This window comes from Engraulis encrasicolus, chromosome 7, assembly GCF_034702125.1.
Source record: "Engraulis encrasicolus isolate BLACKSEA-1 chromosome 7, IST_EnEncr_1.0, whole genome shotgun sequence".
NCBI classification, from domain to species: Eukaryota; Metazoa; Chordata; class Actinopteri; order Clupeiformes; family Engraulidae; genus Engraulis; species Engraulis encrasicolus.
In genome coordinates this window covers 16,619,494-16,631,993 of record NC_085863.1, presented here as the reverse complement: position 1 = coordinate 16,631,993, position 12,500 = coordinate 16,619,494, and the positions used below count along the sequence as shown (strand labels likewise).

The following is a 12,500-nucleotide window of genomic DNA, read 5'->3' as shown; positions in this document are numbered from 1 at the left end:
TTCTCCATGGTCCGCCATTTTGAATTTCCAAAAATAGCCATGTCTAGCTGCAAAAATGACTGTACTTGGACCATACTAGAAAATATTGGTTTATTACACGGTAAACTTTCATGCAAAGATCAAATTTGGCAATAGGCAGCCCAGTTTCAATGAGCACCATAGTTGCAGCACCTTTTTTGACCATTTCCTGCACAGTGTCCCTTTACGGTTAAGTTAAGAGGTAAATCATCTAATAGAAGAGCCTGGAGTCCTCATTTTCTTAAGAAAAGCTCTTGTATTAGATAATTTACCTCATAACTTAACCTTAACTTATCCTGAACCAGCTTTGTAGTATAGGACCCTGATAACGGCTCTCTCTGTCACTGGGAGGCCATCACATTTGATTACATTTGCGATTGCTTATACCAGTGTTAATTTCGTCAACCATGACTATGACTAAAATATTTCGTCAAAGCCCTTTTTTGATTTTCGTCATTTAGACTAAGACTAAGACTAAATTGGGAAGGCAATGACTAAAATATGATTAAAACTAAAATTGATTTTCGTCATTGTGACTAAGACTAAGACTAAATTTTAAAAAACTGACTAAATTAACACTGGTGTTAAATACAATAGAGAAAAAGAGAAGCAGTGTGTGAAGAAGTTTCATTCTGCACAGTGTGATACATGTGAAAAAGAGAAGCAGTGCACAGAGAAGGTTAATTCTGTCCAGTCAATGATATATGTTAAAAAGAGAAGCAGTGTGTGGAGAAGTTCTATTATGTACAGCGTTGACTAAAATGACTAAAAATTGACAAAGACTAAAATTGATTTTCGTCATTTTAACAAAGACTAAGACTAAATTGGGAAGGCAATGACTAAAATATGACTAAGACTAAAATTGATTTTCGTCATTGTGACTAAGACTACGACTAAATCAAAAAAAGCTGACAAAATTAACACTGGCTTATACATGTATAAGTATTTACTGTACTTTAATTTAAGAAATATAATTTCATGTTGAAACCACCCTGTTACCCCATTTTAATGTTTTTTGTTTTGTTTTTTTGTGCTCCCACAGGTATGCTACATATGCTACCCATAGCCCTTCTGAATGATTTAGCATTAGCAACTGCTTCCATAATTGTAATGGCGCTGCCTGTAACCTTAGATAGTATGATGAATAGCTCGCGAGGGGTGTATCAGTGTAGTCTGTCCCCATGAAAATTCCACAATACGCAGGCAGTAGTAGTTAAAGTTATTATTAGTTGTTGTTTGTTTATTTTTAGTACTTGGTACACTAAGGTACTAAGACATGTTTAATGATTGAATGGGATTTGGTGTTTACAAGACATTGAAATCACTGCCATTAGCTGCATTTGGCACGAGTGAAGGATACACAATTAGAGCAGCACTAGTAATGGTGGGAAAACAGGATGACAGAATTTAGACAAAGGCCTTTGCTACTGTGACTGGGTGTGGAAGTGTTTGGAAAGGTGTGCGTGTGCGTGTGCGTGTGCGTGCGTGCGTGCGTGTAAGCGCTTGGAAAGGTGTCTGTGTGTGTGTGTGTGTGTAAGCGCTTGGAAAGTGTGTGTGTGTGTGTGTAAGCGCTTGGAAAGGTGTGTGTGTGTGTGTGTGTGTGTGTGTGTGTGTGTGTGTGTGTGTGTGTGTGTGTGTGTGTGTGTGTGTGTGTGTGTGTGTGTGTGTGTGTGTGTGTGTGTGTGTGTGTGTGTGTGTGTGTGTGTGTGTGTGTGTGTGTGTGTGTGTGTGTGTGTGTGTGCGCACACATGTGCTCGCTCAGGCCTGGGCGTTGTAAAGAAATAAGTGATGGCTGCTGTCTTAATCTCCCTGGGTGAAGCAAGGTCAGCTGAATAAAAGAAATGTACACAACACAGGCAGCGTGAGCCAAGCCAACTCCCCTCCATATAACAGACCTCTCACACGCATGAACACACACACACACACACACACACACACACACACACACACACACACACACACACACACACACACACACACACACACACACACCCTGCCTCGCATGCAAATACTTGAGCACAAACACTTCTCTCAGAAGACAAAAACAAGTTCCCACACACAGGTGCACATAACTCCCAACACACACACACACACACACACACACACACACACACACACACACACACACACACACACACACACACACACACACACACACACACACACACACACACACACACACACACACGTACACATTAAATCCATCAAATGCCAACACACAGAAGTACATGCCCTCGGTCACATAAAACACACACACACACACACACACACACACACACACACACACACACACACACACACACACACACACACACACACACACACACACACACACACACACACACACACACACACACTCCCTTCCTCCCCTCCCTTCTGCAGGCAAGTGTAAGCAGCCCTGGCCAATGGCGGGCGGTACGGTAGTCTCCTTAGTGGCGCTGCTCTAAGGGGCATGACTGCAGTCTGAAGCCATCTGTCTCACAACCCACCTACTAGGACGTCCCAGAGGCCAGCCAACTCTGACACACACATAAACGCACGCACGCACACATACACGCATGCACGCACGCACACGCACACACACACACACACACACACTGCCTTCCTCTGGCGCACACACATGTACACATTAAATCCAGCAAATGCCAAAAGATAGAAGTGCATGCCCTCGGACATACGCACACACACACGCGCACACACACACACACACACACACACACACACACAGGGACAGCGAAGACTGAGTTAGTCAGAATGGGAGGCTGTTCTCATTTGAGATCATAGTCACTATATTATTGTATGCTTCTGTAGTAATGCCCAAAGTTTTGTTGGTGAACTGCAAATAAATTCTGATGTGACCTCTCAAGCAAATGGTGAACAGATGGCAACAGATAGCAACATATTTTATTCCTCTGAGATCGACTTTTGTGTGCGTGTGCCGTGTGTGTGTGTGTGTGTTTTCGCACTACATTAGGGCAATGTAACTTATTTTAGTATTGAAATAGTATGGAGCTGGAGTCGCAAAATCTGATTTCTTACCCCTGAGGAAAGGTGTCCCCCAGGGCTCTGTCCTAGGGCCTATCCTATTTACCATCTTTATTAATGATATAGTATCTTCTCTTAGTAGTTCTCGTGTCCATCTATATGCTGATGATACAATCCTTTACTGTACTGCAAACACTATCACTCTAGCAATTGATAGCCTGCAACAGGCCTTTAATACTTTGCAAAAATCTCTTTTTAACCTTAAACTTGTTTTGAACCCTAATAAAACGAAATTTATGCTATTCTCCAAGGCTAAGGGCATAAAGTCGGGCGCTTTTCATCTCACAACATTAACTGGTTGTGATATTGAGCAGGTACCTGTTTATAAATACCTGGGCATCTGGATTGATGAGAACCTTAATTTCTCTTTCCATATTGACTGCCTGGCTAAGCAGTTAAGGCAAAAGATGGGGTTTCTCTATCGTCACAAATCTTCTCTCCCCCTATCCTGTAGGAAAAGGATCATTGAGTCAGTTATTTTACCTGTTCTGGACTATGGTGATATTATTTACAAAAATGCAACCATATCCTCACTCAGTATGCTTGACTCTATATATCATTCGGCCATCAGGTTTTCAACAGGCTCTGCTTATAATACTCACCAGTGATGCGCGGGCTGACCCGAAAGCAGCGGGCGCTTGCAGTTGACTGCGGTCGACCGCAGGCACGGGTTATGAAATATTATTTTTAATGAAATTCGGGTCGGGTGCGGTCGGTCAGGACCTTTGAAATGATGCCGAATTTTAAAGTAGGCTATAGGCTAGCCAATAGGCTATAATTTACTTTAGCAGACAGGGACATTTTTTGCGAAATAGATCAAAGTTTATATGGCTGAATAACTACGAGGTTGCCACGCGCTCTGCAGGAGACTTAATGAGGCTCCTGCGTCGGCCGAATATCTTCTGCGCGCAACTGGTGCAGCAGGTGCAACCATTAAGTGCATTTTGAAGAACACAGAGGGTGCTCTCTAAACAGTGCAGTGGTGGATATAGCCTACATATTTTCTTATACAATTGTAATGGTTTCGCACTCATGTGTTGCTTACAGAGTTTGTTTTCATTTCCTGTGTCGTACCATGACTACGAGGCAATCCACTTGACGGCTGGCTCCGTCTCCTCACCAACCTAGAGATTATTTTTTTTCTCCATGTATCCAAACGACGATGTTACCGAAATAAACAGGTGACAGTCGGCAGTCGTCATTGCATGCCCTCGGTTCAAAAATCCAACATGTCCTGTTGAAATGCACAGCTGTCTTGTTTTTGATGCAAATTCCTTTTTTAAGACCTTTATTGACCTGATTGTGCTTTGCCAATGACGCTAGGGTGTTCATAAAGACGCACGGCTACTATTTTCAAAGGCGGGTCGGGAAGCGGGCCGGGTGAATATTTTTCATGAATATTTCTTGCGGGCAGGGCAAGCGGGCGGACTAGGGAAAAAAGCGGTCGGGTGTGTCTTGTTTTTTCGTCGACCCGCGCATCACTGATACTTACCACTGCATATTATATGACACAATAGGTTGGCCATCACTTACAGAGAGGCGTTTTAGACATTGGATTCTTTTTATTTATAAAGCCATCCTAGGAAAACTTCCTTCTTACATTTCTTCACTTCTAAACTGGCACTCAAGTATGCATCACACACGTTCAAGCAGTCAGCTCCTACTTTCTGTTCCAAGTGTACGAACTGAACTGGGCAAATCAGCCTTTTGTTTTGATGCCCCCAGGTCATGGAACTTAATTCAGCGCACTTTTAACTTGGAATCTTTGATTTCTTTTAACCAATTTAAGATTTTAATTACAAACCTTCCCAATCCAGTTTGCAATTGCTATCGCTGAAAGCTTGTTTTTTTTAGTGCTGACTATGCATATTTATGTCTATAACATTTTATTTTATGTTTATATACACTCTTTCTGTCTATGTTTGTGTTGTGATATATGTGATGTCCGAGTATTTATTTTATTTTATTTTATTTTTTTTATTATTTTTTTTCATATATTCTTTTAATGTGTTTTTATACTTTTAAATGCAGCTTATATGTCGTTATTGCCAGGATAACTTAATTATTTAATACATTTATACTTGTAAATTCTCGGTTGCATCGAAAAAGAGGGCCACCCTCAATGTATTTCCGAGAAGGAAAATAAAGGTTCAAATCAAAATTAAAATTTTAACCCATTTTGTCCTAAGCCCATTTTGGGAAAGGGTGCCCCCTTCCTATTAAATCCTAAATTTCTCAGCCTCCGAAGCGTGAAATGAGTTACTTTTAAAAGCCAAGACTCTCCCCTTGCATTGTAATGTGTTCATTCAGCTGTAACATACCCACATAGTTAATAAAACAGCTAAAATCTCAAAATCCTGAAAAACCCGTCTATGTGTCTCCAGGACACAATGGGTTAATGTAGTCAGCCCAAGCTCTCTTTGGGGTCTTCCCCCAGCCTTGCCGCAGATTCTAATTCGCTATCACTACCAGTACCAGGACCCTACGAATGGCCAGATCCAGACTCTGTCCTGGTTGGTACTGTCTGTGCCCATTCCCTGCGCCCTGGCACTGGCGCTGTGGCACTCGGGCACTGTGGCCCGCTGGGTTGTGACTGACCCACTGTGGGCAACGCTACGCCACAGCTTGTGTTGGCAGTGCCAGGCCCATATGGGCACGGGGCACAGCCAGTGGAGCCCAGCCTGCCAGCACAGAAACCAAAGGCAAATGCCCGAGGCAAAGAGCAGTGAGGTGGTGGTGGTGGTGAAGGTGGTGAATGATGCTGCTACTGCTAATAGAGCTTCAAAGCCCAAACAAGGCGAAGCCAATGCCAGCAGACATGAGTGTGGTGGTGGTGGTGCTGCTACTGCTACTGGGGCTGCCTGCTACTGATTAAGAACCCAAAGTAAAGCAAGTAGGCTAGTAAACAGGCCTGTTTCGTGGTTATGGTGCTGGTGGTGATTCCCTGGTAAGGAGCTCAGAGACCAATCAATGAAAGCCCAAAACACGTAAATAGAAATATGGTGCCGCTGCAGTTCCCAAAGTCCAAACAAGGAGAGCCTGAAGGCAGCAAATAATAGCATGTGAGGCTGGTTTGGAGCCCAGAGCTGAATTGGATTCTTAGCCTGAAGTTGTCTAAGCCCTGATGTGTACCCATCTGGATGGAAACATGTTGGCTTTTTAATTTACTATGTACACTAGCCAGGATCTACAGTAGCAAAGCCATCCTCCTTTTCCCCCCCTTTCCCTTCTTTTTTTTTTGTTTTGTTGCAGTTTTAATGTGTGTCCAGGTTGCACCCCGCCAGGGCCGAGGGGGATGATGTATGGTAATGAGACCTTTTAGATTTGGGCAGCTTTGCACACACCTCTCTGGCCTCCTCTGCCCGGACCTTGCTGTGGTGGTGACATTTGAGTTATAAAGATCATGTGATCCAAGGGGTCCTCCTCAGGAGTGCAGGACCCACATCAACTAAAAAAAGATGAATTCTTAATGAATTCTTAAATCATGCAAAAACTAATTGCATGTGGGGGTCAAGTGTTGAGTGTGTGGCGTTGAAAAGCTTGAATGAAAGATAAGCTCTTTGACCTTTGATTTGTTTTCCCAACAGCATTTCAGCGAGATTGGCAAATATCATGACATGGATTACGAGTTTGTTTAGAAATGTGTTTAACACACTGCTCTTATAATGTGGACTACAATTATGGTTTAGAAAGATTTTTAATGTATATTATTTGGTGGAGGGCTTTTATGCCATTATTGTGAGAGGGCAGCATGGCTGGGCCAGAAAAATGTATTTATCTTCCTCATTCTCATCAGCCTGTTTCTGTCTTTGTTTTGTGTCTCTTAAAAAGTAAAGAAGACGCGCATACACTATCGCCTAATGGTTTTCACAGTTCTTAACTGGATGCTGAATCCCCAATTAAACCATAAATGAATAAAGGAAGCAAAGGACGGCACTCTTCAGATTTTTCTGTGTTTAATCGCCCACAAACGTTTCGGACGGAGCCCTTCTTCAGCGTGTAACGTGCATTTTTGTTTTGTGTCTCCCTCCATCAGCACTGGTTCACAGAGCTGCCCCCCGTGCTGACGTTCGAGCTGTCCAGGTTCGAGTTCAACCAGGCCCTGGGCCGGCCGGAGAAGATCCACAACAAGCTGGAGTTCCCCCCCATGCTCTACATGGACCGGTATGCACCCATCACCACACCACAGCACACCACTCAGGCTCTGATTAATTGTGTGTACAATGTATGTACCAGGGGCCTATACTACAAAGCTGGTTCAGGATAAGTTAAGGTTAAGTTGGGGTAAATCATCTCATAGAGATTTTCTTTAGAACATGAGGACTCCATGCTCTTCTATTAGATGATTTACCTCTTAACTTAACTTTAACTTATCCTGAAAAAGCTTTGTAGTATAGGCCCCAGGGCTTGACGTTAGCCGTTTTGCTCATCGGCCACTGCGGCTAATGGTTTTCACTAGCCATTTAGCCTTTCTGTAAGCCAGAATAGGTAGTGGATGTTAATCTTACTAGCCAAACACAAACTCACTAATGGGTCAAAGTGGCTAGCAAGTAACTTGGTCTTTTGTACCAGCCAAACTGAAAATTCACCAGCATTTGGCCGGTTGGCTAATTTAGCGCCCTGATTATAGAGCTTAAACATTTGAGCGTTTAGTAATCAAGGCTCAGTAGAGTTAGCCAAGTTGGCAATTATAAACCACAACTCCCCTACGAGAAATTCAATAGGTGGTCTCCAATCCAGACCATATCTCGCTTTACTGGTCTGGTGTGATCCAGGCAACAGTAGATTGTAATGTATGTCTAGTACCAATTGAACTGGTTGTGCCATATACCATAGTCATCTCATCTCAGCGAGCTGACTTTGTGAATGGATGATGGTAGTAGATAATATTATGTGGGCCTTTTACTGTTTGATGCCAGATCACACACACACACACACACACACACACACACACACACACACACACACACACACACACACACACACAAACACAGACCATATGGCATGTAAATTGTAAAGCGGCCCTTTCCGTCTGCGTCTGTCTGTGTGTCTCACGGGGCCCGTCTCTGCGTCTCTTCCGGCTCTCCACAGGTACATGGATAAGAACCGGGACATCACGCGGCTCAAGAGGGAGGAGATCCGGAGGCTGAAGGATCACCTGACCGTGCTGCAGCAGCGTCTGGAGAGGTAGGAGCAGAGCAGGGCAGAGCACAGCAGAGGGGTGTGTTTAGAAGCTGAGTATACATGGGTTCGCCGTGTTTGTAAATTGTCTTCTTGGAGCAGGCGTCACTCTTAATTTAAATTTAAATCTCTGAGGGTGCTGGCCCAAATTTCAAATTCAATGTTTCAAGTAAGAGGCCGCACCTTGCATAGTAGTGTTTTTTATTGCACAGACGCGTTTCGGCGTGTGCCTTCTTCGTCTGTGCAATAAAAAACACTACTATGCAAGGTGCGGCCTCTTACTTGAAACATTCGCCGTGTTTGTAAACACAATGTTGTGAGGAGGGGCAAGACACTGGCAGCCAACCACGCGAGCTAATTTTTTGACCGACAACGGTTTCCAACAATCAGAGGTTGAGTTGTGCGCGACTGGTTTCGCGCAGTCAGGTTTTAAACAAAAATGTAGAACCCATGTATACTAAGAAGCTGGTTCAGTTGTGAACCAGTGGTGCGTTTCTCGAAAGCGTAGTTGTTGGTCAGTTAGCAACTTCGATAGTTGCCTAACCCTCTATTCCGTGTCAATGGGTTGCCTGCTTGATTCACAACACCACCAGGTGGTTGGGCATGTGGCATGTGGCATAGTGAATAACCTGCAGTGTCCACCTCCATTCCTGAGATGCACTGAGCATTGACTGTATCGTGCATGCAGTGCTGCATTGTTTCCCTGGGACACCTGTCAGACTGCCCTTTTACAGTCGAGACAGTTTTGCGGTGTACTCACACTGTCGTGTGTTGTGGTGTACTGGGTCACAATGACAAAAATACTACTGGGTCAGAGATGGACCATAATAACTGGACAGTATGTGGGCAATAGCGGAGCCAGGCGCAGCCCAGAACTGGACTGATCTCACGCACATCCAGTTTCTTTTTGTCGGGTGCAGGGTCAAAATGTAAAGTTCATGTAAGGCAAGGAAGACCTGCACACCGATGAGCTCCCTTTTAATCCCTTTTTTAAAATTTTGTGACGTTTCGGGCCACCACAGCCCTTCCTCATTGTGTCATTCTGTGGAAGGGCCGTGGTCGCCTGAAACATGGCCCTAAAATGCATCAAAAATAGTTGTTGTTATTATTACCTCAGGACCGTCTTGGCCGACCTACTTGGTGCAGTAGGTCTCAGCCATCAAAAACTAGGCCTCAAAAACTAGGCCAAATACCCACCAAATCTGTGCCAAGCAGGTGCAAGAAAAATTATGCCCCCAAAACGGCCGAAATCACAAAGTCAGTCAGCAACTCTGCTGGGCTACGTTTCGCTATATTTTTGCACCATTCCAGAAGGTTCATAGGCTCGTGTTATCTGCCTTCAGACTCGGCCTCATATATAATCATACTAGTGTCATACTATGATTGTTTCTTTGCATGCTGATGCTAGGGATCAATAGTAGTGTAGAATAACGTTATTGATCTCCAAGGGAAAATTCAGGAACAATATATTTAATACCATGTAATACCAGTGTAACACCATGTACCAATTGTGTATTTACATATAGGGTTAGGTTGAGGTTTGGTACATGGTATTACACTATCATATGGTACCAATTATTGTTACACTGGTTATTACACTGTACCTCATGTGGTATGAGCCACTGTACTAGTGAACTATCAAAATAAAGTGTTACCGAGCAGTATGACCCCCGTGATTATTTGAGGCTTGATTGAGTGATCGGTACTCTGCTATCTGCCCTCCCAGTAGCCAGACATATCTTACAAAGGTGTGTGTGTGTGTGCGTGTGTTGTTTTTGTGCGTCTATTCCAGTCACTGTCAATGTGTCAGTGTCTTGCTTACTCACCATGTTGTGTGTGTGTGAGCCCTGAGCAGGGCCGCTGACCGCTTTTTCCCAGGCGCGGGACAGTCATTTGAAAGGGCCCCCGTTCCAAAACATACAATGTAATGATGAGGACCCAATTTTGGGGGGCCCCCTCTCTCCCTGGGCACTGGAAATACTGACCACTTTGCCCCCTGCTGTCAGCTTCCCTGTGTGTGAGTGTCATGTCATGTCATGTCATGTTATAATGTGCTACCAAAGAGGGTGGAGTAATAAAGAGGATTCAAAACACGTCCACCCAATGCAAAAGAGTGTGCTTAAGTTGGTTCTCCCTAGCATGGGCGTAGGCAGAAATAATAAAACAGGTGGGCCCAGAAAAAATCGGACGGGCCCAACCTGAAAGCATGTAGGTAGATATTATAAAACCAAGCTCAAAAATTATACTTTGACATTGAAATCATAGAAATCACAGAAGATGAACCAGACTTTTGACAAAATGATTAATTATCTCTCAGTGCTATGCCATTAATTATAGTTCAATGAGGCAAAAGTTGACTGTCAAGTGTGAATGGGGAGGGCCTGGATGTCAAGTGGGCGGGCCCAGGCCCACCCAGGCCCACCCTTGGCTACGCCTATGCTCCCTAGGGGGCGTTGTCCCCTCCTTCTTCTTCTGTTTTTGAGGTGTTTGCACAAGAAATGTGCTACCGCCATCTACAGCGCTAAGGGGGCTCCCGCATTTATTCTCAACCTCAGGACTCCGAAGGTCTCCTGAAGGAGGGTTCACCCGACATAAAGTGGATACCGGAAAAGAACTAGAATGACGTGTCTCTGTCTATAATAACCCTGGTGCTACTCTCTGCTCTGCTCTTGTGTTGCCGTGTAGATATCTGAGTTATGGATGTCATGTTATAATGTGTTGCCCTCTGCTCTGCTCTTGCGTTGGCGTGTAGATATCTGAGCTATGGCTCGGGCCCCAAGAGGTTTCCTCTGGCGGACGTCCTCCAGTACGCCCTGGAGTTTGCCTCCAGCAAGCCCGTCTGCACCTCCCCCGTGGACGACATCGACGCCGCCACGCCCTCTGCTGGCGCCACCGCCAAACAGCAGCCGCCCTCGCACACAAGGTTAGTTTTGATGCCCTCCCTGAAAATGTACTTTATTCTGTAAATAGCTACAAAAAAGAATAAGGAGAATTAATTACCGTATTAGCCCGAATATAAGACGATCCTGATTTTAAGACGACCCCCCATTTTCAGGCTCATGTTTTGGGGAAAAAAGTTTTTTAAAGACTTAATTTTGTTTCACATTTGAAACTTTTCTCAAAATGCAGTTTTTAATTTGTTGGAAAATCTGAGGCTTTTTGCAAAGAACAAATTTCACAATATAATTTTCATGGAATTTCCATGATATAAGACCACAGATGGCTACTCATATCCTTTTCCTTTCTTTACTCACTTCACCTGTCAAGCGCCAATAGGCACCGTAACAGGCTATAGCCGTCTGGGCGCCTGTTTAAAGTGCGACGCAACATAGCCTAGGCCTACATTCAGAGTCTGCGCCAGCCAGGCAGGCAACCAGTCCAGTAGAGATAGGCAGTCTATTGTGCAATGCACAGATTTTGCAAAATGCTTCGTTGACAGCAATATCTAACCAGCAGCCGTCTCGCCAAATCGCCGTTCATTTTATTCATCCAAAGTTTTCCGTTGGACTGTAGAAACCGAACGTGGCCAAAGGCAGATTGACGCATTGCACTTGAAACCCATGCGCTGCCTATCAGGACCACGTTGACATTAAAAGTCCGATTGATATTCATTTCGTACCAAGGGTAAAACTCCTAGTGATTTTATATGAACAAGACAATCTCTTGCCCTAACCATTATTCTGTGTTGTTGCATCGTTGCGAGGCATATCGTCGCTTTGTCGCGCACACACAGATGACCATTGATTGGCTTATGACAGCATCCAAAACTTAGCCTACAGGTTGTTCGTCAAATCACCCTTCATTTCTTTTATATAGTTCTAGTGGCGTTATCGGCTGACCAGAGAGAACGACCAAAGCTTTCCTGATGAGACTGTAAAACCAAACACAAATAAAAGCAGAGCAACAAGCCGCGATTGTGTTTTTCCCCTTGCACTGTCGTCCGCATCGCGTTGACATTGACAGTTGATGGACGTGCGGTGCAACTGTCATAACGAAACAAGCATCTGCAAATTTGATATGGACAAAACAATCTCTTAACCCATCCATTATTGAGTTGTGTGGCATTGTTGTGAAGCATAGGCTAATGGCCGAATTAAGGTTAAGTTTAATTTTTTTTTTTTTTAACTTTTTTCTCTAGCGCGCGGAAATAAGACGACCCCCCTTTTTAGAGTACTATTTTTAGAACAAAAACCACGTCTTATATTCGGGCCAATACGGTAAATGAGAAGGTGAGTCCAGGCTTTTGGCCTGTACTG

At 44.1% G+C, this 12,500-nt stretch overlaps 1 protein-coding gene across 4 annotated transcripts in view; it reads left to right on the top strand.

Moving 5' to 3' along the window:
• usp25 (ubiquitin specific peptidase 25) overlaps nt 1-12,500 on the top strand; it is an 82,558-nt gene that overhangs the window by 28,640 nt on the left and 41,418 nt on the right. For all 4 annotated transcript variants that reach the window (XM_063202969.1, XM_063202968.1, XM_063202971.1 and 1 more), the window contains exons 11-13: nt 7,100-7,227; nt 8,155-8,250; nt 10,997-11,167. In XM_063202969.1, the coding sequence (XP_063059039.1) occupies nt 7,100-7,227; nt 8,155-8,250; nt 10,997-11,167 (395 nt within the window). The remainder of the gene's footprint in view (nt 1-7,099; nt 7,228-8,154; nt 8,251-10,996; nt 11,168-12,500) is intronic.